Source organism: Schistocerca gregaria, chromosome 2 (genome assembly GCF_023897955.1).
Source record: "Schistocerca gregaria isolate iqSchGreg1 chromosome 2, iqSchGreg1.2, whole genome shotgun sequence".
Taxonomy (NCBI): domain Eukaryota; kingdom Metazoa; phylum Arthropoda; class Insecta; order Orthoptera; family Acrididae; genus Schistocerca; species Schistocerca gregaria.
In genome coordinates this window covers 92,388,192-92,413,646 of record NC_064921.1, presented here as the reverse complement: position 1 = coordinate 92,413,646, position 25,455 = coordinate 92,388,192, and the positions used below count along the sequence as shown (strand labels likewise).

Sequence of the window (25,455 nt, the reverse complement as noted above, 5' to 3'; positions counted from 1 at the left end):
CTACACCTGGTGAGTATGATTAGGACCCGGTTAGTTTATTAGAGAGTCAGTGTTGTCGGCTGCGAACTTAGATGACTTGCCTTGCGGTAATGCTGACCTGTTAAGTGATATAAAGGAAACCAAACCATATCTTTTATTCGGATTTACTATGTAACCTAAACCGCAAGATCTGAATATTCTTATTGATCGCTATGCATGCTATTTTGTCTTAATACGTCGACTGCCGTCGGGTTTTGCGTCAAGTTATTTTCGATGCTGTGGAAACTACTTGTCTTACCATCTGTGATATTCCCTGGGCCGTAAATATGCACAGTATTGTATTTCATAACTTACTGTGTGACATTTTATTTTACATGAATATTGGTACACATATATACTAAGCGGTTCCTCATCCAAAAGAATTGTATAGGATTTTATTATAAAAAAGACGAGCTTTTTTCAGCGGAGCTCTTGTTGTACACTGTCTAGTGCTGATCTTTTTAATGAATTTACATGCTCCCTTGTACATCTGTGATGTTAAATAGTTTTATGACTAACAAATATGTACACATGTTTTTAGTTTATTGTGCTGCATATACGCAGAGATTTGGTTTAACGCTTCTAACAAATATATAAACATGTTTTAGTCCATTATGCTGGATGTACACATAGATTTGATTTAAGCCAATACTTCCATTTTTAAGATTAAATGGTATTGTGATTACCTGTCACTTCCTGTAAGCTTGATTTGTACACCCTTATATTACTACATGTATACTATCTTATTGTGCAGGGGGCTGAAGGTGGCAAAATGAATTGCCGCAGCTGGTTGCTTTGCGAATAAAATAAAATATCTTCAAGTGTACGGCTGTTGGCAAAATTCATTAACATTGAAAAGTTTGGATTCTTTGTGGTTCTTCCATAGGCATCTATCAGAAACAAGCGACGTTATTTTAGACGAAGAATCAATATTCACCAGAGGTACAGTTGAATTTTCCTGTATAATTTTTATAAAGAAACTAGTGATTTTGATTAATTGTCTTTTTTTCACGTAAAGGCATGAAGTTATTGATAATGACCTGGAGAGTGATTTTGATGACGACGATGATGATGATAAGGCCGACAATGATTAGAAACATTTACATTTGTTGACTTCTAATAAACTATAATTCACAGATTTTATCCCAGTTTTCATCTGTCCATTTTATTTAAAAAATCCTTCTATTTCAGTACGAAAGTTTCGAGTAAACTCTTAATTAATCATCTCAGAATTTGACGGTTGTATCTTGTTGATTGGCTTGCAAACACAGGCTTTCATACATCTCAGAGTATTTTATTTACCATTTTTAGTATGGAAAAGTTGTCTGATTGGTAAGGTGATGCACTAAATTTGTCTTATATCGTTTCTATCTCCATATGGGCAACTTATTTTATCATGGCCGACAATTCTCAGACGTAATGTTTTGTTATTTACCGGCAAAATTTTTCTACGTCTGCAAAACGGTCTCAAAATGGAAAGTACCCAGATTTTCTTCTGAAAAATGAATTTTGGGCACTAAATAACCCAAATCTATTAGTAACGCGGATTTTAGAGTCAGAAACGCTTTTATAAGGTATCTTAGATCAATCATTCAATTACCTTCCGAAAATCAGACTTACTGCTACGACACAGTTCGAAAATATGGTTGACATCTTTGAAAATGTGGTCAGATCAGAAGCGACGCGATAAATTTCTGAAATTAATGTTTTCTTGGTTTAGGGTAATCGAATCTATCGATTTGTTTTGGTTCGGGCCGCACTGCTGTAACTCAAAAATTCTGGTCGTGGGCTCTCGTGCTGTCTGAACCGACGTCCTCGCAGGTGCAAATCCAGTGCCTTACCATCGCGGCAGCTCCCTCGGCGCCGATGTGGATGCGACTGCACGGAGTTAGTTACCGAATCACGTGCTCCAGGTGGTCTGGAACCCGTCAGATGGGGTCTTGACTCACCGCGCCGAGATGGCGAAGCGTTCCGCGCCCGAGCGGAAGAATCCCAGGTGACAAGGGAGCGGCGCGAGCTAACGAGCGCAGATAGCGGTGATCTGCGGCCTATAAGGCGGCCCCGTCGGCAGCCCCCATGCCAGAACTCGACCGACAGCACTCCGCGAGACATGAAGACCACCGCGGTAGCTCTGCTCACTCTGCTGGCCTTCGCCGCTGCCGATCCAGAAGAGCAAGGCTGCCCAGAAAGTAAGTACACAGCTCTGTTAATTTCCTAAATGTTTGTAGGGACGTCCTAGGGCAGTGCTTTCCAACCTTTCTAAGACCCATTACCCCCTATTGCAATGAGATACTAATTGGTACCCACCCTGCCCTTACCGCCATCAACATTGGTGCCTAACAAAACTTTAAGTGGTCCCTAGACGGTCAATAACAATCCATAATAATCTTCATCTTCTGCCACCCCAGGGTCAGGCCTTAAAGACGTATTAGTTTTTTCCTATATTCAAATTCTGAAGGTGACTGGTAAAATACAGGGAGGGAAAGGCTATTTACAATTTGTACAGAAACCAGATGGCAGTTATAAAAGTCGAGGGACATGAAAGAGAAGCAGTGGTTGGGAAGGGAGTGAGACAGGGTTGTAGCCTCTCCCCTATCTTATTCAATCTGTATATTGAGCAAGCAGTAAAGGAAAATAAAGAAAAGTTCGGAGTAGGTATTAAAATTCATGGAGAAGAAATAAAAACTTTGAGGATCGCCGATGACATTGTAATTCTTTCAGAGACAGCAAAGGACTTGGAAAAGCAGTTGCATTAATCAGTTTCTTAAAAACATCTTCCTTCGTGGCCATACAGCATATTTTCTGAGCAACAAATCATACGATTCATCATCTGTTTTAGTACTCATCTGTCGTAACATCCCACAACATCGGGAATAGAATTTCGACGCACTCTAGTAATAATGCTCTTTCGTCTCTTTTGAACTCATTTTCCACACAACAACACAACACTTCCTGGCAGCGCAGTATATTTCCAAATTTTTTGATGTCTTAATATTATTGCGCAATCTCTCAATATCACTTCTAGGTGATCAATATTATTGAGCATCCGTAAAATGTTGTCAATCTTATTGATCGTCAAGAGGCTGCTTCAGAATGAAAAAGAATTTTTTTGAACACGTTTATTTTTAAAATAACGGAAGATAATTTATATTTAGTTTCTGTAGTTTTTCTGTTCAGTCACATATTAATGATTCAGTGAGACAGTTGCAACTGATTGTTTCTAACAACCTTTCTTTATAAAGTGATGAAACAATTCAGAGTACGTTGCGAGTGCTACGTACAACTCCTTCTGAGAGAAGAAAGCTAAATATCCACATTGACGGTACGCATTTGTTACAGAACTCCGTATCGACACCTGTTTCACACACCATGCACACCCATCTAAAGTCAACCGAGTTGAAATGTGTGCACTATACTTCGTAGATTTTTATTTATTGCTGGACCTCTTAGACTCGTAACTTTTGAAGTGACTGAAGTTGGAAGACTTAGTTAGGAAATATGACAAATGGAAGGTTGCGTCAATCCGGGAAGCGTGCTCGGATAGCCGGTTGGTTAAGGCGAGTGCTCGTAACAAGCGGGAAATCAGAGTTCGATCGCTGGTCCGGCACAAATTTTTATGTGTCACCGATTAGATAATATCTACATACCTAATGCAGCTAATGTCTGAAAGATTCCGCAGTTGCAAATAACTTTCGTAAAGTTACTATTGTGTTGTGCTGTCAATTAGTTTATCTGTTGAAAATTGAAATATGAAATAATTTGTTGTCCATTGTGAGAACTACCCACAACTTGGAGAGGGTATTTTCTTTAAGCATATGTGATGTGTGTATCTCAATTTCCCTGTCATAGATACATGGTACAATGTACGTGTGTAGTGGGTGAGTTATGTGAGGGAGAAGATGTTCATGTTGTATAGTCCTTTCAGCTGCTGTAACTTCCATCAAACTGTCACATTAAAGGTAGTACTGAAAATAATTTAATTATTGGTAACTTATATGGTCAATATTACTGTATTACAAAAGAGTGATAATACTAATCAACACTAAAAAATAATTTAACTTCGTAACAGAAACACAATAGATTCCTTTTGTTTTTCATTTTTATCCGCAGGGGGATAATTACCCCCAGGTTTAGAACCACTGACCTGGAGGAATTACCGTATGCATAGGGTGGCCAAAATTTAACTGGCCTGCAATTTATACCGCGCACCTTGAAGCTGGTGTTAGGTTGTCGCGATCTTGTCTTCACTTTAGGTATTTTAATATGTGATTCTTTTAGGCTGTGGCGTCGTCGCGTGCGCAGATTTCGACGTAAATCGTACGAAGTGTTGACGGAGTATGCGAATTCTTATTTTGTTTTATTTGAATAACACAGCAACGAAGCTTCAATTCAGTTATTATAGTCTGGCCGGTTACAAGAACACAGATTAAGAACCAACGCTTCACTTCAAGAAGACACAGCTCGTTTACATTTAATGTAAATAGTTTATAGTCACTGCGTTCGATACTAATGAACTGTTTATTGCAGACGCTACAAAACAAGCAACGTCGACGAAATTATCTGGCCTGCACTATTCATTCTGCTTTTTAATTATAGGGGTGCAAAGTTTATTGGCTTTCCTATTTTTAGATAGGCCAATAAATATTTATTGACAAGTTATCAAAATGTTCCAGCTAGTTCAAAATTTATGTGTCCGTCGAGAATTCTAAAAGTCTGCAGTACTGAAACCATGGAGATAAAAAACAATGGAGACGGCACTATAGACTTAACGCTGTACCTCGTTTTGAAGCCAGAGTGGGAGGGCCATGCCGCCATCATAAATAGCCCAAAACATTAGCAGGCGATTGTTTACAACTGCTTCTTTTTCATTAGTTCTGTCGTGTGCACAGCTCCTTTAAACACTAAAGATTATAGTGATTACATGAATAAAATAGTGTCAGGAAGACAATTTTGAACGCTTTTCTGTTCTTATACACGTTTTTGCTCTAAACGTAACTTGTGTTTTCTTGATACATTTCAAATAACCGAGAAGATTATGTTTTCGGAATCCCAGCTTCGTATACTATCGTTACAGATACAATTAAACTGGACTTAAATGGATTTCAAAAGTGTAGGGATGGTGTCTGTCGCGCGCCTTTGCAGACGCTGGACCGACAACATCGCGACACTTCGCCTGAAGATTATGGATATGCAATCCATGAAACGTTGCGACTGGAAGACGACGCCACTCGGCTGATAACCCGTGAAGATTTCATAGCTGAAATACGCCGAGGAAGCCTGCAATTGCAATGTATCGGTTGTGGCTATCAAATAGCATTGCGTCACAAATGGTTCTAATGGCTCCAACCACTATGGGACTTAACATCAGTCCCCTAGACTTAGAACTACCTAACAAACCTAAGGACATCATACACATCCATGTCCGAGGCAGGATTCGAACCTGTGACCGTAGCAGCCGCGTAGTTCCAGACTGAAGCGCCTAGAACAGCAGCCAGCCCATTGCGTCACAGGTCCCCCAGACTTGAAACCGTTGGATTGTTTTCTGTGCGGATCCTTGAGAGCTTTGATGTATTCCGGCCCTGCTGGCAACGTCGCTGACCTCCAGGAATGCATTTTGGATGGTCGTCAGTAGATTCGGATTATTTAACTTGTGTGGGCATCAGTGAGAGGAGACGTGATGAAGCCTGCTTTGACAAGAACGGTGGCCATGTGAAACACCTGTAGTAACGTGATTGTCCTCAAGGACATTGCATTCGAGGATAGTAATACGTCATATCAGGGAAATTATTGGTTTCCAGACTTCTGTTTAAGGGATAGTTTACTTGTTTCATCGTGCTCTACCCGGTCCTTTCGTTAGTAGTTGTAATAGTCAAACCTTTCTATTTCAGACCACCGATGATGGCTTTCAATCAACTACGGTAAAACGCTTACGGCATGAAAGAACTGGTTTCATTCTGTAGAACATAGAGAGATCCAAAACGAAAATTATTATCATAAGATTCGTAAATGCTTAGAAAGATGTTCACTCAGGTTCAACCACCTCAGACCACCAAGGATGAAGAAAAAAGTTAACAGATCCAATCTACATTAGTGAACTGAACAATTACATGTCAGTGCCACAGTTTCCTTTAGCGTTACTCAAGATGGAGGGAAATTTTGAAATGAAAAACGTATCAGGCAAGGAGGTTTCAGCTCATCAAAATTATTCTCACCAACCATGGAGGAAATTTTCAGATCCATAAATCCTCAACCATAAACAGAATAATTCAATGAAACAAGTTTTCAGATAGTCTCGAAGATCAACTAAACGAAACTAAAACATTGCATAAACTACAAACAGAAAAGGAAACTGTGTAAATTAACAGTAAAATCAAAAACAAGTTGACTAGTTGCTGTATTTAGTGTAGTTGAAAACGACGACCGGATGAATAGCACGAGAGATAAAGAGATTTTGGAGAGAACGACATTTAAGTTGAACTGGAAACGCACTGTGATTGTTTGTTTTGGTTATAATTCATTGCCTGGATCAGTCACAACAATTTCAAACGAAATTACCGCTTTCGGCCGTCATCGGTCAATCTCAGATAACGAAGCAAATGCCGTGCTTCTTTCTCACCATTGCCAAAACTACAATGTCAGAGATTTTTAGACATAAATATAAGTGTGTAAATTACCTGCATCTCTCATTCCAATCGTCTACCTATGTTTGTATGTGTTGTCATTCGAATTGCTCCTGTATGCTAACAAGGGGACATCGGCAACTTGACGTCATATTTTAAGGAGAAAAAAATCACACTAGCGAGATATCAGCCACAGCAATCAATTGAAATTGCCAAAGTCCGTTGGAATGCACGATGGACATGTATGGATGCAGGTGATCAGACAGGATGCTTACGTACCTGTCACCTGTCGGAGTCGTATCTAGACGTATCAGGAAGTCCCATATCACTCCAACTGCACACGCGCCACACCATTACAGAGGCTCCACCAGCTTGAGCAGTTCTTTGCTCACATGCAGTGTCCATGGGTTCGTGAGGTTGTCTCCATACCCGTACACGCCCAACCGCTCGACACAATTTGATGCGAGACTCGTCCGACCAAGCAACACATTTCCAGTCATCAACAGTCCAATGTCAGTGTTGACTGGCCCAGACGAGGTGTAAAACTTTGTCTCGTGCAGTCATCAATGGTACACGAGTGAGCATTCGGCTCCGAAAGCCCATATCGATGATGTTTCGTTGAATGGTTCGCACGCTGACACCTGTTGATGGCGCAGCGTTGAAATCTGCAGCAGTTTGCGGAAGGGTCGCGCTTGTGTCAAGTTGAACGATTCTCTTAAGTCGTCGTTGGTCCCTTGCAGGATCTTTTTCCGGCCGCAGCGATGTCGGAGATTTGATGTTCTACGGGATTCCCGATATTCACGGTACACTCGTGAAATGGTCGTATGGGAAAATCTCCGCTTCAGCGATGCTGTATCCCATAGCTCGTGCGCCGACTATAACAACCAGATTCAAACTCATACAAATCTTGATAATTCGCCATTGTAGCTGCAGTAACCGCACCAGACACTTGTTGTCTTATGTAGGCGTTGCCGACCGCAGCGCCATTTCTGCCTGTTTTCATATCTCTGTATTTCAATACGCATGCCTGTACGTTTCTTTGGCACTTCAGTGAATTTTGCCTCACTTGATTTAGCATTTTCATCAGTGCCGTACAGCATATTATCGTTTCTCTGTATTTGAATAAGCATGCTTATACCAGATATTATCTGCTTCAGTGCATTTGAACAATATATCTCTTTCTATGGACTGTAAAGCTGACACTGTTGAAAAGATGAGATAAAGTACATCTGTTGGAGTTGCCTTATACTTCAACTTGACTGGCATGATTAAATTGTAATTCCAAAACAATTGACGTCATTTGATAGCAATTGTTCTGTTGCTTCGGTTTATTATTTTGATTTGGATTCATGTATACAGGATGTTTGGAAATTCCCGTTACAGGCTTCTATGGCTTGTGTAGTGGAATGAGTAGATAGTATCTTGAAGTGTAATCCATTTCCGGAAACGTACCTTTCCCGTGCTACTTTCATTTGAAAACACGTACGTAACGCGGCCACTATTACAAGTAATAGATTAGGCATCAGCCAGTACATGACTTGTTTTACAATTCCAGTCATTAATAGCCAGTACTAGTGTACTGGTTGACGGATTCTCTTTAAGGCGATACAGTACGGCTCCTCTCATTTCGGATGTGTGCTATCACCTTGTAGCATCACAGTCATGCCTGCTGACGGTGAAGGTACCCTTTCTAGTAGCCGTTGCTTAATTGTGGCGAAGAGGGCATGCGATGGCGTCAGAAGTTGTCGAAAACGATCGTGATAAAGACGACCTGCAGCTCTTGCATTACTGCGGTGTTCAGAACACCGCGAACTTCGTGGTTTCAGGATCATGTCGGTGTTTTCGGCAAACGTAGACTCAACCATGTCGCTCCAACACTCACAGACACGTGAATGATGCTCGAACCAAGGCAGATAGGTAGGATGGAAGTTAGATGACATCAGCCGATCCGACGTAATCACCGCTCACCATGACTACCGTGCCGGCCAAGGTGGCCGAGGGGTTCTAGGCACTTCAGTCCGGAACCGCGCGACTGCTATGGTCCCAGGTTCGAATCCTGCCTCGGGCATGAATGTTTGTGATGTCCTAAGGTTAGTTAGATTTAAGTAGTTCTAAGTTCTAGGGGACTGATGACCTTCGATGTTAAGTCCCATAGTGCTCAGAGCCATTTGAACCCCTCACTACCATGTTGGATTCCAATTCAAAATACTATGTACTCACCCTCCTCTACACGTCCTAGAAGTTTGTAACGGGAATTTCCGAACACCCTGTACAAAGTTTATTATTTCCAGTGATGAATTCTTCTCGGGTTATCAGCCGAGTCGTGGCGTCGTCTCGTCGCAACCTTTCAATGACGTTCGTACTCATCATCTTCTGACTTCGCAAGAAGGTGATGGGTACGAAACTCATTGAAACGTTGCGACAAGACGACGCCACCATTCGGCTGATAACCCGAGAAGAATTCATCAGTGGAATACGGCGAGAAAGACTGCAATCGCAGATTAGATTAGATTAATACTTGTTCCATAGACCATGAATACGACACTTCGTAATGATGTGGAACGTGTCATAGAAGGAGTTGTCATCTAGAAATTCTTTTAATTTATTTTTAAATGTTAGTTGACTATCTGTCAGGCTTTTCATGATGTTCGGTAGATGACCAAAGACTTTTGTGGCAGCATAATTTACCCCTTTCTATGCCAAAGTCAGATTTAACCCTGCATAGTGAAGATCATCCTTTCTCCTGGTGTTATAGCTATGCACACTGCTATTACTTTTGAACTGGGCTGGATTATTAACAACAACTTTCATAAGTGAATATATATACTGTGAGGTTACTGCGAGGATCCCTAGATCCTTATATAGATGTCTGCAGAATGACCGTGGGTGGGCTCCAGCAATTATTCTGATTACACGTTTTTGAGCAATGAATACTTTTCTACTCAACGATGTACCCCAGAATATGATGCCATACGAAAGCAGTGAATGAACGAAGCATAGTAAGCTAATTTAGTGAGATTCTTATCACCAAAATTTGTCATAACCCTTATAGTATACGTAGCTGAACTCATCAATGTGTTGCTTCCAGTTTAACCTCTCATCAATGGACACACCTAAAAATTTTGAAAATATAATTATTTCCGATTTCCAATTTAGTCATGCCAACCACGATGAAGTACAACGCAACTTCTGCAAATGTGCTTCACTTGACACTTTAACTGTGCCACCTTTACAATGCATAGAAAATAACACACAATAGAAATGTTAATAAATAAATGGCGCTACGCTGTTTCTTTAATGACACACACATTCATTTGCTTCATTTACATTGCAGTTATGATTGTAAAGAGATTTCCGGCGCCAGCTACAAGTCAGGGACACTTTGACACAAAGAACAAAGCGCGTACAGTACGTGGAGCTCGAGCATTAAGCGGCTGCAGTGGGGTGAAGCAAGTGACAAAACAACCGGCGCGCGTTTATGTTTAAAAGCTGGGTAATTTCCAAGAATGACTGCCTATCGAAGTTGGAGGGTTCCGAACGATACATATCGAACGTGCGATAGTAAATCGATTACGGAAGTCTCGTGGCGCGCGTTATGATCAATTGTTTGTGATCGTCATTTTTATGAGTTTTGCGTTGTTTCTTCAGTTCGTGTACATTACATTACCGCCGTAATTGTTTGTGATTCCACTGGGAAATCGACACGGTTTCTCTTCATAGCAAGTGTAATGTCTGCTGCTTCTCACGTTTCTTCTGCGGATGGGAAACTCTAATTCCATGCATATTCAGCATATACAAATGTTTGACTTTTCGCCGGAAATAGGGACTTCTGCCGGACGACGAAAGGAGGGACTGCGTTGACACGAAGTCTGTGAAACTGCGTAAGTCGTAAGAGGAGTGTGGACACTGAGATTCCGTTGCAATTTCATTGCGGACTTTGCGGAAAGCGAACCAGCATCGGGAAAAATATGTGGTTCAAGTCCTCCAAATTATCGATTCAGACGAGCGTAGTTCTTGTGTCGTGATGGATTCGAGATTACACGTCGCAAGCCACAGCATCAGAAACTGAGTTATCGGCAAACACCATGTGTGACTACTTCGGGTTTTGCTGAGAAGTGTGCTACGTGACAGTGACAAATGACAGTGTGCCGATTGGTGGACCGAATAAAACAGTAGAAGTAGACGAATTTCATATTGCTAGACGAAAGAATCAGAGAGGACGACCTTCTAGAAGTGAAGTAGATCATATTTGGGTTTTCGGTGGGATAGAAAGGGGGTCCCGCAAGTGTCCCGAGACAAGGTGACTTTAGTGGGTCTCATAAAACATTTCATACTTCCTGGAACAATAGTCATCACAGACGGGTTTCAGTCGTACAAGACTCTCAAAGTCGAAGGGTTCGACCACGAATTCGTGAACCACTCTGTGGAGTTCGTCTCTTCAGATGACGCCAGTATCCATACTGAGAATATAGAATGGCTGCGGAATTCTGTCAAGTCTACCATAAAAAGAGAAGGGCGTCCAGGACAGAGGGACGAACTGTACTTGTTCCAGTACATATACTTCCACAACTTGCGTTCGCAGGCGAAAGTCTACGCATGCGACATTCCGCCGATATTCCTGCGCGATATTGGCAGATATCCTGGGTAACAGGAATTGCCCCTGTAGCTTATACATCACCCGGACTGTCACAAGACGATAACACCCACGACGAGTAAGGTAAGTCGTCTCCTTTGAATTTACAGGTGCTTCTCTGACGCTTTTCTTTTGTCGTTGCTGTAGTGACAACTTGAAACATACTCGTAACGCGCGTCACGAGACTCCCATAATCGATTTACTATCGCACGTTCGATATGTATCGTTTGGAGCCCTCCAACTTCGATAGGCAATCATTCTTGGAAATTACCAAAAGCTGTACTTTTGGAATGTTATAACCGCGTACTATCAGAATCACAATCGAAATTTTCGTGCAAGCGCCAGTGCTGGCACAATGTCCTGCAAGTGTTCTTTTCCCTCCTTAAAATGTGAGGTGAAGTTGGCGTTGTCTCCTTACAAGTACACAAATTTTATGGGCTGTTAACAGGCATAGTAGTATAGAAAGAATAACAGTTCCATGAACGAGTTGACAGCTAATACCTGTTCTTTTTTTTTTGCGTAGATGATAAAGTACAGCTGACACGGCAGAAGGACGTGCTACGGCTACTGAGCCACACCAACCAGCCATTGCTGTGGGAGGACATGGCTGCCATCGCCAAGGACTACGAGGTCGTACCTCAGAACTATCAGGTAAACAATTGCTGCCGTCTCCAAGGAAGCAGTATAGTGGCACCTGCAATTCCTTTCTTTTCCAGGGCATTTTTAGTCAGTAAAATGACTGACTGAACGTAGCGGTAGAGATTTACCTATTTGAAGATGTGCCGTGCATGACACCGGAACATTGCGGCTAGTTGTTGGGCGCAGTTACAGACGCGATTTGTGAGCAGTCCGTTACAGACACGTGCGGAGTGACCACGGCTGCACATCACGACTTATCGGCGTTGAACATGGGACGGTAATCGGTACAGAGCTCATGAATCATACAATACCGGAGACTGCGCAAGAAATCGGGATTCGGTTGTGAACAGCGTTTTGATGGATCTCCAGTCGCGGAGCAAATGTTTCCACCTCAGTAAACCGTCGCGCAAGACAACCTCAAGTGTTTGAGGAACGGACGTCACGACACCTCTGAAGAGCAAAAAAATGGCTGTGAACACTATGGGACTTAACATCTATGGTCATCAGTCCCCTAGAACTTAGAACTACTTAAACCTAACTAACCTAAGGACGGCACACAACACCCAGCCATCACGAGGCAGAGAAAATCACTGACCCCGCCGGGAGTCGAACCCGGGAACCCGGGCGTGGGAAGCGTGAACGCTACCGCACGACCACGAGATGTGGGCATTCTGAAGAGCAGTTTGAGGCGTTCGACGGCCTATTGTGGGTCACATCGGCACCTCTCCAGCACGATTCCGACGCCATCCAGAAACCATGCCTCGACCTGTTACTGCAATTTTGAGGGCTCGCGCGAGATCGACTCGTTATTAACAGCGACATCTCATGACTTTATGTCCCACAGCGTTAATGTTAACCACCAGCTGTTATAGGTCGGAACACGAAGTTCCCCATCTGACCGATACCATAAAAACGCATCAAGTGCGTAAGAAGGACAGGTAAAGCTTCAGGACAGAAAAAATACGAAATATTCATCCAAAAGGACGCCTTTTCTTCAATATCATCGTTTGCACACAGCTATATGTAACTTTAATTATAAAAACAGTTTCAGTCACAAACAACCCATCTTCAGGTATATTGTGACATTAAAATCAGATATATGACAATCAAGTATCATGTCACAAACCTATATCTCAGTTTAACTATCAGACTAGAGCACATACAGCATGCAGTAAATCTCCTTAAGCGTCGGGTGGTCGACAAAAATGTTGAAAAAACTTCAAGTCTTTTCCCAAAGGATAAATATAGATTTGCATGGTTTTTCAAGGGAATCTCATAACGTTCTTCCTGCAAAGTAATGACACGTTCAAATAACAGCGATGGAGGTGGTTAGTGATCACACATCCTTCTCTCCAAAGTACATCACAAGTTTCCGTCGTTGATTGACTACCAGATCACGTTGGGCTAACGATGTACATTGAACGTATAGAAAGAAGGGCAGCGTAAGTGTTCATATTGTTTAACGCTCGGGGGAGTATAAAACAAATGCTGTAAAATATGAGCTAAGAGATAGCTTAAGAATGACGCTCCATATCATGTGAAAAGGTACTTAAAAATTCCTAAGAATCTGTTTTGGAAACTAAGCCACAAATTGTTTTCTACATACACTGGTGTCCAAAATCAAAGCAACATACCGCTATTTCCTCGTCCTGTGTCTAATTCACAATATAATCATACAAATTGTCTACAGATGTCCGTACGATAGTGATGTGCAACAGAGAAGGCATTTCGGTCAAAAGAAAAACACGCCAACGATGACATCAGGGCACCTATCAAACGAGGTAGTGTTTGCCAGGTAATTTCACATCCACATTCGCTGTGTACACAGTCAGTGTGGCACAGAGAAGACACCTACCAGACTGTCTGTGGTGGAGGGGCATAGGAAGAGTTGAAGAAGAACAGTCGCAAACTGGTGTGACCCGATGGCTTAATGTGAATCGTTCTGTTCTTTCTGGGATGTGGCAACAATTTATAGAGGCAAAAACCGTATCTCGAAGACCAGAGCAGGACCGGCTACATGTGACATCAGAAAGAGAGGATCATTGTTTGGCTGTAAGGGCACGACACTACCGCTTTGGTACTGCACTGCAACTGGCATCTGACCTCGCAGCATTCACTGGACGTGTTGTATCGAGGCAAAATTTGTACAAAAGGCTTAAGCATAGTGGCCTTTACTGTCAGAGACCTGCTGTGTGTGTATCTCTGGCTAGTCTCCACAGAAGGGAAAGTCTAGAGTGGAGTAGTCAACATGCCAAGTGGATGGTCGAACAATGGGCCGATATTCTTTCCACACATGAGTCCCGATTTGATCTGGAGAGTGATTCTCGACGGATTCGGATCTGGAGGGAACGCAAAAAGTGGTTTTCGGACCCAAACATTGTGGACAAAGACCGATATCAGAGGTTATGTTGACCACTCGAACACCTCTTAATGAAATTGTACGAGTGAATCGACAAGGTTTAACTATTGTCAGGCATCGTGTCGAGATCTTGGCACATCATGTGCAGTTGTTGCGAGGTTCTGTGGGCCCAGACTTCTTGCTGACGGACGATAATGCTCAGCATCACAGAGCAAGGGTGGTTGATGTTTTCTTTGAAATGGAAAATATCGTATGCACGGTGTGGCCTGCTCGCTCTCCCGATTAGAATCCCATAGAGAACGTCTGGGATACTAGGTGTGCTGGCGTACGCTGGCGCCAGCACACCATGCGGCATAGAGGTTACGAGAGTATTGACAGAGCCCAACGAAAAGACTCGCTGGAAAGGCGCTGCCAACGCCCTCTCAGCCGCCAGTATTTAAGATCGCCGCCGAGGACCGGGGACCCAGTTTAGCCACTTAGTTCGAAACTATTACGGCAGGTAGTTCGAGTCTGTACGCTGTGGAGCTCCAGCGTGTCACAGAGACGGACCCGCAGACTTAGCCTCTAGCACAGAAACAGGCAGTACATAGTAACCTTATAGTGAACATGGCGGACTTCAACTTCAACAGCATTGAGACTAAGTGGACTGAACAGAAGAGAGCTTGTACCACAGCACATGGAAACTTAAGTTAAATAACTCTTTGTTTAAGATTAAAAAAGCCCAGTTATTAATAGCGAGCGATTTGTGTCATAGAAAGAGGATACCGGACACCAACTAACATCCTCTCCTTGCTTCCCATGGTACAGCTCTACGGAGACAACGAAACGACATAAAAGTGGCTAAAGAGAACACAACATTACTAAGACAGGACGCATCACGTCAGCACCCATCAACCACTCTCCAAAACTTGCGAGCATCTCTGCAGAAGGAATGGATATTATTGCCTCGACATCAGATTTATTGCATCATTCGCAGCATGCCTGGTTGTTGTCAGCCCTGTATTGCTGCCAGAGATAGTCTGGCAAGTACTGAGCACAATAACAAGTTGTTGGAATGTGTGTGCAAATACGCTAAGTTGGAAAAAACGAAAACATTTTTGTCTACCGTTATGTATGTTGCTGTTGTTTACGTTTTCTATTCTATACATTGTTTCTATTTTACTATCATCTGTTTACACTGTTTTGTGACAAAATAAACGCAATCTTGCAACATTTCCAGTTGTTGCTGTAATTTTGAACTCCAGTGTATTATTCTTGTAGACAGAGAGCGAAATTCGACTAAGGACAGCTCGCTGGTCGTGAATGGAAGGAGAGGAAACCTTAATACATGGTTCAGTGTACGAAGAACTCTCCACCGCTCACTTCACAGTGATCTTCTGAGTACAGAAGTAATTGCAGACGTCCAAATAGATGTGACGTCTGACCGGCCGAGTGGCGAGCTGTTCTAGGCGCTACGGTCTGGAACCGCGCAACCGCTACGGTCGCAGGTTCGAATCCTGCCTCGGGGACTGATGTGTTTGATGTCCTTAGGTTACTCAGGTTTAAGTAGTTCTAAGTTCTAGGGGACTGATAACCTTAGAAGTTAAGTTCCATAGTGCTCAGAGCCATTTGAACCAAGATGTGACGTCTAAATCGGCTCGAGTCACCAGTTTTGTTCAGAAGGATACGTCTAGCTAAAAATTATGATTCAAGAATTTCGCACTCACAAATACAAGTCCAATGTTTGAACGACCATACCACCTCGCTTTCTCTGTGGAATTCAAAAGCGGCTTAAACACCCGGTAACGGCGGGCCTGCCCGTACACACATTATAGTCTGTACTGACTATTGTTGGCAGTTGTTTATCGAGGGTTGTTGGAGCGACCGGGCACAAATGAAGAAAGGCGCAAGCAAACCTTTCCAGTTCGCGCGAACAGTCACAAATCGAAATGTGCTTAATTACAGTTCTGTGCTGCTTTATAGCGGTTTGGTGCAGAATTATAGAACGTTAAATACTAGCTTATCTTCGCTTTTTTGGAGACGAAAATGTTTAAATGCAGAAACCAATAATGATTCTGCAGACTGCGATGGCTCCAGACGTATGCATTACCGTACACATGTCAAATGTACCCAGGATAAAGAGATAAGAAATGAAATGTGCAGAGACCACAGCATTCATTGCATTTTCTATTCAGTTTCATATGTATGTGAAAGTTAATCGTACTATGTGATTAAATAATCTATTTGTTAACTTGGTATCAGTGGTATTCGTCAGTGACTGGTGCGTATCCTCTAAACAGACGACCAGGTTCCTTTCCGACCTGAAATATACAGGGTGTATCAAAAAGAATCATCCGATTTGGCATGTCTATATTTCTGAAACTAATAAACATACATTACGAATTTTGTTTTTTGATTAATGGGAAACTGAAAAAGGTGTTTTTCATACCTTTTCGTAGGTGTTCAATACGCCCCGCTTGAGATGCACGGCATTCAAATTGTTCCCACACTGCAGCGAGCATGTCTTGAGTTACAGCTTCCACAGGTGCTGTTATGCGATGTCTCAGTTCATTCTTTGTTGTGGGTAACGGAGGCACATAAACAGTCTTTTATAAACCACCCGCAAGAAATTATCACATACATTCGGGTATTATGGAGACCTTGGAGGCTAGTAATGTAAGACTGAAGCATCTGGTCCAGTGCGACCGATCCATCGCTCAGTAATCGTTTGATTACTTACCGCACTTCCAGATACCAGTGCGGCGGTGCCCCAGCCTGTTGGTAAAAGAACTCGTTCGAATCAGTCTTCAACCGTGGGGAAAAAATTTGTCAAGCATATCGGAATACGTGACACCTGTAACAGTGTTCTCGCTAAAAAAAAAATGGATCATACATCTTTTCATGTGAAACGACACAAAACACGTAAAATATCGGGGAGTCCCTCTCAAGTTGTACAACTTCATGTGGTTGTTCTGTATCCCATATTCTCACAGTATGACGGTTCACTTTTCCATTTAAATGGAACGTTGCCTCGTCACTAAACAATAGGACCTTGGAGAAAACTGTCATCCTCCATCTTGCCAAGAAAGAAATTACAGAACTCCACACGATGTTGGCCGGCCGCGGTGGCCGAACGGTTCTAGGCGTCTCGGTTCGGAACCAAGCGGCTGCAACGGTCGCAGGTTCGAATCCTGCCTCGGGCATGGATGTGTGTGATGTCCTTAGGTTAGTTAGGTTTAAGTAGTTCTAACTCTAGGGGACTGATGACCTCAGATATTAAGTCCAATAGTACTTAGAGCCATTTCAACCGCACGATTTTGTTTGTCACCTTCACGAAGAGCTTGCAGTAGCTGAGTTTTGTATGGTTTCATGCGTAAACGTCGACGCAACACACGCCAGACGGACATCGGGGACATGTCCAATTGTCCAGCTGCACGGAGAACGGATTTCTGCGGACTCCTTCTCAAACTACGGCGGATGCATTCGACGTCTGTGTGAGACACTCGGGGATGGCCCGGCCATTTGCCTTTACACGAACAACCTGGTCCTCGGAATTGTTCATGCCATCGTCTAATGCTCTGTGCTGTAGGAGGATCCACGCCATACCTAGTACGAAAGTCACGCTGAATAATCATTACTGATCCACACTGCGCAAAACTTACAACACAAAACATTTTTTTGTTGTTGTCCCGACACCATTTTTACTACAACTGAAGCGGGCGCACACTGCTGCTGCCTAATGGTAACCATGTAAAAGTCGAGAGTTTGCTCTTTCCAACAGTGCGTCGTTCACGCACATATCTCATATAACATAATAGTTGTGATTTTTTTGGGTCTTATGATTGTTTTTGATATACCCTGTATTAATTCTTAAACGTACGACCGCGAGGAACGAACGACGAGACAGTTGTGGCAGCGTACAACTTCTGATACAGTCCATGTGCATATTTCAGGTTCCACACGTGGCTGAAATGTTCGTGGGGTTGCTGAACAGTGAGGAGCTTCTCGCGGTGTACCAGCCAATATCCGTATTCGATGATCGCCATGTGGATCAGATCAAACTTGTCTTCGACCTTCTCTACTACGCCAACGATTACGACGTCTTTTACAAGGTAATTCCGCATCATGCTTCCATGTGAGTTTGTCTGTGTGTATTATAGAGAGACAAAGAGTGTGTATATACCTAGAAATTCAAGGTTTTAGTATCTGTGCGGCTTCTATAAATACAAGGCAGAGAAACATAGTTTCATTTGCAAATGACATTTTATGTCTGGTTTTTTCTCAACAGCTTCCGCACCTAAAAGGAACAATTTTAAAATACTACGGGATTGGGGACGCAAGTAAACAGAAAATAGCCATGATCTCTATATTAGTTTTCGCATATCTTTTCTTCTGCACTTCCTTTACCTTTTTTATCCCAGGAAACAAGTGATGTGCTGAGATAGCCGTACGTTTTAAAGCGCCATTTTCAGAACAGGGAGGTGCGCTGGCCGCAGATCGAATCCGGTCTTTGTGAATCGGTGTGCTGGATGTGATTTTAGGTGGTTTTCCACATCTCACGAGGTGAATATTGGGCTGTTAACCCAGTCACATCTCAGTTACACGATTCGCAAGCAGAAAACTATCGCTCACGTTCACATGAATAACGAATAACGATACATGCAGAGACAGTTGGAGCGCACATACTCTGTACCAGGAGCTGTATGTGTGTGGTGGGTGGGGGGTAGGAGGGGGGGGCGACACGGGGTGGCGACAGGAAGGGCAGTAGGCCATTTTTAACCATGCCAAATCCGTTAATAACCATAGCGCTCCAGCACCGATGCAGCACAAGCACAAGAAAAAGATGATTCCAGAACACAAGTAATGTAGCACATTAGTATGATATGAACTGTTCAGCAAGAAGCACTGTATATAATGGGTGGTTATAACTAAAATTTCCCTATTTAATACGTTATAACACGAAAACCAATTACTGTATGGGCACCAAACTTGGTAGCATTATGTCAAGAACATGGGGAAGACAAATAATGCATAATCAATTCAACTGAAAGACTTTCAATGTGTTGCTGAGCCATGGACCTTTCCGTTGGTGGGGAGGCTTGCGTGCCTCAGCGATACAGATGGCCGTACCGTAGGTGCAACCACAACGGAGGGGTATCTGTTGAGAGGCCAGACAAACGTGTGGTTCCTGAAGAGGGGCAGCAGCCTTTTCAGTAGTTGCAGGGGCATCAGTCTGGATAATTGACTGATCTGGCCTTGTAACGTTAACCAAAACGGCCTTGCTGTGCTGGTATTGCGAACGGCTGAAAGCAAGGGGAAACTACAGCCGTAATTTTTCTCGAGGGCATGCAGCTTTACTGTATGTGCATGGAGAGCTGCATCAAACCAGTCTCAGGACTGAAGACCACAACAACAACAACAACAATAACATGGTACATCATACTACTACATACTAGTACAATTACTGTTACAAAAGGGGCTCAACATGGAGCCCATCAGTGTCCAGAAGAGTCTGAAAGCGCACGATTGGATTCTACACAGCAGAACGAAGCATATCCGTAGGTATGCTGGATGTCTCTCTTGACATGCTACGCTTCAGATCAGCACATGTGTGAATGTTCCCCCGGTAATCCCTGTCCTACAGATAGCCCCACAACCGGAAATCACAGGGAGTAAGATCAGGTGATCGTGCCGGTCAGGCATTTGGAAGCGATCGGTTGATAATCTGAACGTTTCCAAATGTGTTCAGAGAAGCAGATAAACTTCTCAAGCAATAAGCTGTGGGGCCCCTATCTTGCATGAAAACTGTTGATCAATGCGTCTCTCTCCTGTAGAGCGTGAATGACATGCTGGTGAAGCATATCGCAGTAACGGTGGCCAATGGCACTGCACTGCACGTCTTTGGTCACTGAGCGCCAACCTGTTCAAAAAAGAATGGGCCAATGACGAATGTAGTCGTGAAGCCACACCATATGGTAACGCGTTCGCCGTACAGGGGAACTTCATGCACAGTGACTGGAGGTGAAGATCCCCACACTCGGCAATTCTGTGTTTTCAACTCACTCGTCAGAGAAAAATGAGCTTCGTCTCTCCATAGGATGGTCCAGGGCTAGCCCTCGTCCACTTCAATCCTTGCGAGAAAATGGAGAGAGAAGTCACCAAGTAGTTGTGCGTCCTGTGGCGCAAGGTGCTGTACGATGTGGACCTTGTACGTATGTCATTGGAGAATGGCTTGAAGCACCTTCCGTACAGTGGACCACGGGATGTTCAACTGTGGTGACACAGCAGGCGCACTGCCTGTCGATCGGAAATTGAGCCCAACGTTGTCTGCCATATGTTGTTGTTGTTGTGGTCTTCAGTCCTGAGACTGGTTTGATGCAGCTCTCCACGCTTCTCTGTCCTGTGCAAGCTTCTTCATCTCCCAGTACCTACTGCAACCTATATCCTTCTGAATCTGCTTAGTGTATTCATCTCTTGGTCTCCCTCTACGATTTTTACCCTCCACGCTGCCCTCCAGTGCTAAATCTGTGATCCCTTGATGCCTCAGAACATGTCCTACCAACTGGTCCCTTCTTCTTGTCAAGTTCTGCCAAAAACTCCTCTTCTCGCCAATTCTATTCAATACCTCCTCATTAGTTATGTGTTCTACCCATCTAATCTTCAACATTCTTCTGTAGCACCACATTTCGAAAGCTTCTATTCTCTTCTTGTTCAAGCTATTTATTGTCTATGTTTCACTTCCATAGATGGCTACACTCCATACAAGTACTTTCAGAGACAACTTCCTGACACTTAAATCTATACTCGATGTTAACAAATTTCTCTTCTTCATAAACGCTTTCCTTGCCATTGCCAGTCTACTTCGACCATCATCAGTTATTTTGCTCCCCAAATAGCAAAACTCCTTTACTACTTTAAGTGTCTCATTTCGTAATCTAGTTCCCTCAGCATCACCCAATTTAGTTCGATTACACTCCATTATCCAGTAAAGCTGCATGCCCTCGGGAAAAATTACGGCCGTAGTGTCCCCTTGCTTTCAGCCGTTCGCAGTACCAGCACAGCAAGGCCGTTTTGGTTATTGTTACAAGGCCAGATCAGTCAATCATGCAGACTGTTGCCCCTGCCACTACTGAAAAGGCTGCTGCCCCTCTTCAGGAACTACACGTTTGTCTGGCCTCTCAACAGAGACCCCTCCGTTGTGGTTGCAGCTGCGGTACGGCCATCTGTATCGCTGAGGCACGCAAGCCTCCCAACCAACGGCAAAGTCCATAGCAACAGCGATTTCATCAACCACCTGTGGTGCAACCGGTCGTCGGCCTCTTCCCGCAGCAAAGCCCAATTCTCCAGTTGATTCGAGCTTCTTCATCATGCTGTGCACAGCAGGTGGAGAATAAGGACTCTTCCGTAATCCGTTCAGCCGGCGATACTCTCGAAGTGCAGCTGCAGCATTATTGTTGTTTTGATAATAGAGCTTCACCAATAATGTCCTGTTTCTTTTGTCCAAGCTCACGCTGACACATCAACAAGTGCACTATGACAGGTCAGGTGTGTATGAATCACGATGACTGATCACGGTACCAGGTAGCCATAGTTGCAACTGGACCGTGGCGCTGTCATGCATGGAAATCATGCACCTCATATTCTGGACATTAATGCTACCAAGTTTGGTACTCGTACGGTAATTAGTTTCCGTGTTATAGCTTGTTAAATAGGGAAAGTTTAATTATAACCACCCATGTATAATTACCACTTTTCCTTGTGTTTCCAGGTAATTTAATGAGGTTCGTGTGTTTCAGAGATGAAAAATAAGCTGTAATTTCCTGCAGTCTTACATTAAAAGAACTGACTGCACAGCTTTCGGTGTCATAGAGAGCACAGGTTACTTTAGGAAGCCTTCCCTAAAACTCAACGGAAATTGTTAACTAGACATAGTCTGTTACATACACGAATGCATGGTTTCGCTACGATTTGTACTGATAAAATTCTCTCGAGATTCCAGCCGCTTCAAATTCACAGTTTTCAGCCGAGTACACCTCGGATGTTGTCAGCTGGTGCTACCGTCCCTACATAGCCACACTGCCCTATGTGACGTCACTGGTGGTAGCTCCAGCTCCATGTAAGGTAATGTTTTCTTTGCCCGCTCTCTTCTACCCCCCGACTGCCGGGTCTCAAGCCGTGCTTAGCTCGAAGCTGAAGGTGTTATCACAATTTTTTCTCTAGATCGCTACTTTTATTAACCTGCCCCGGAAACTATTAATCCGTATAATAAGAGATGTCTCCTCGAATGCAATACGTTGTCCATTTCCCAAAGCATGCTCTGCTGTCGCTGATTACCGAATGCGAAAACATGTCTCGTGTTCTACACAGCGCTGATTAATAGCAGGCACACTCTGTTCGACATAAAATATCCACACCCACACAGTACTTTATATACTTCTGGCGTTCTGAGCCCTACGTCATCTTTCGCAGGCCTCATAAGTTGCCAAATTTTTGCTGGAGCCCTGAAGACCGGATCAGTTTTATGCCTCTTTAGGAGACGGCTAATTTTTCCTGTTACTGAGCCACAGAACGGCAACTCATTGGTGGTCATCCTGCTTATATGTTTTCGGAAAGATGGTATGAGTAATCTGGCTGTTGTTATAGCCGTTTTGCTTGAACACCTTCCGTAAGTGGCTTCTTTGATCTAAAGTTACTCTTTTTGATCTATATTAATTATTGCTAAGGGTAATGAGGAAACAGGTAGATCAACTGACACCCATACTCGAGCAACGTGGGCAATTAAGTGGCCCATTTCCTTTCACAGATTTCAGATTTTAAACCAATTGACGCGGCTGGAAGCTCGAGAGAATTCGTTTCTTATACTGGAAATGAAATGAGCGTTTGGCGTCATTGGCCAGGAGACCCCTTGCGGGGCAGGTCCGTCCGTCTTGGTGCAGGTCTTATTACATTCGAGCCACATTGGGCTACCTGCGGGCCGCATAAGGATGAAGACAACACAACACCCAGTCCCTGAGCGGAGAAAATCTCCGGCGCAGCCGGGAATCGAAACCGGGCCCATAGGACGGCAATTCGTCACGCTGACCACTCAGCTATCGGGGCGAACATTTCTTATACTTATGTGTATTTTATCACTTAGACATGTAGAAGCCTATATGCTCCCATCCCCGTCGCTCTCTGTCCCTCTCCTTTGCGTATGTGTTTGTTTGTTTGTACTTACTTCCATATTTTTGTAACAGGTTTGTATTGTGCATTTCTCTATGTTTGTAGGGTCAAATAAGATACCTTGACAGCTACGTAAGTTTTTCGTATCACATCCATCTTTCCCAATAACCTGATCAGCATATGCTCTAAGATTTATTTCTCCCATTTTGCAGACGGCCCTGTATCTCCGTGAACGAGTGAACAAAGGGCAGTTTTTGGTCGCATTCTTCATGGCTGTAAGGCTGCGCGAAGACACGAGGGATCTTATCTTGCCGCCCATCTACGAGATACACCCAGAGCTGTTCATGACTTCTGACGTCATCCAGCGAGTCTACGACGCCAAGCTCCAAGGTGAGGCGACGTGGGCGGTGGATGAGAAGACTGCTTTAGGGAGGGGGTGGGAACAGAAACAGCGCTCTCCTTTAAATTAAAAAAGAACATAAATGCAGTTCACAAAATGTGATGGTGTAATGCCAGATCGCAAAAAGTATTTTCTTGGGTCATTGAGAAAACAAAAGGCAGAAAAACGTGTTTCAGAGTGCCGACTATGTTCTTTCTATTTCGTTTTGTTTCTAATTTCTTAACTGTGACGAACAAAGAATATCTTTTCTCACTCCCTCAGACAAGTGTCCTCTAATCGGTCTTCGAAACGTAGCTACACTTCGGTGACGGGTACCTGACAATCTCACCCTGTAATTGGAAAACAAGATTCATGTTCGAGCAAAATTAAATTTCCTGAAGCGGTTTCATTTCATTCCTATTCGCATTCCATTCCAGTATCAAGATTATTCTATGGTGTAATATCGTTACACGTTGTTAGCGTTATGTGCACTAATCGTTGCGGTATACGTAAGTGATGGATAACATCTCCTTCGCCGGCCAAAGTGGCCGAGCGCTTCTAGGCGCTACAGTTTGGAACCGCGCGGCCGCTACGGTCGCAGGTTCGAATCCTGCCTCGGACATGGATGTGTGTGATGTCCTTGGGTTAGTTAGGTTTAACTAGTTCTAAGTTCTAGGGGACTGATGATCCCAGAAGTTAAGTCCCATAGTGCTCAGAACCATTTGAACACCTCCTTCATACCAGATGTACTGTACACAGTGGAGGGTATGAGTGCTGAATCTCGAGCTCATGTGATTGACAAACGAAGACTTATTCCCTCTGGAATACATATAACTGAAAATATTGATTCTTCTTCAACATCCCTTTTCTCTTATGTTAATTTACTTCAGTGTTACTGAAAGAAGGTCTATTGCTAGTCTTGTGCATTGATTTACTTGACACTTAAAGCTTCGAACGTAATTGGTTCGTAGCTTCTTAAAAATTGTCGAAAAATTGCTTGTTTTGGCGCCCTTTTCTGAACTTTTCAGTTTCTAAGCAGGAGCTACTGACATAAAAGGTTAGACTTTTGTAAATCTAAGAAGTCCTCTGTAATGTTTTATGTTTAATATCGGTAATGTTGTATGTATAAATTATTTTAATATTATAACAATATTATGAAAAGGATAGTTGCTACTCACCATATAGCAGAGATACTGCATCGTAGGCAGGCACAACAAAAAGACTGTCACTAAATAAGCTTTCGGCCAACGAGGCCATTGTCAAAAAACGACGGCAGACACACACACACACACACATACACACACTCAAGCAAACACACACACACACACACACACACACACACACACACACACACACACACACACACATGGTCACAGTCACTGGCAGCTGAGGGCGGACTACAACTACTCTGATATCCCTCCCCCCCCCCCCTCCCCACTGTCTCAGTCTCCTCCTTACCCCCAACCAGTTGTGTCTCCCATCATGCACTGCTGATGTTGCTCGTAGTCTGGTTTCACAAGCCAGAGACTGTAGTCATGTGTGTGTGAGTTGTGTTTGCCTTAGTGTGTGTGTGTGTGTGTGTGTGTGTGTGTGTGTGTGTGTGTGTGTGTGTGTGTGTATGTCTGTCGTCTATTTTTGACAAAAGCCTTTTTGGCCAAAAGATTAT

The 25,455-nt window shown here is 43.4% G+C and overlaps 1 protein-coding gene across 1 annotated transcript in view; it reads left to right on the top strand.

Annotated features, from left to right (window-relative positions):
- The first annotated feature begins 2,082 nt into the window (after positions 1-2,082).
- The window catches only part of LOC126336407 (hexamerin-like), a 42,097-nt gene continuing 18,724 nt past the window's right edge, over positions 2,083-25,455 (top strand). The window contains exons 1-4 of the mRNA XM_050000098.1: positions 2,083-2,207; positions 11,795-11,922; positions 18,202-18,360; positions 23,623-23,800. Of these exons, the coding sequence (XP_049856055.1) occupies positions 2,129-2,207; positions 11,795-11,922; positions 18,202-18,360; positions 23,623-23,800 (544 nt within the window). The 5' untranslated portion in view covers positions 2,083-2,128. The remainder of the gene's footprint in view (positions 2,208-11,794; positions 11,923-18,201; positions 18,361-23,622; positions 23,801-25,455) is intronic.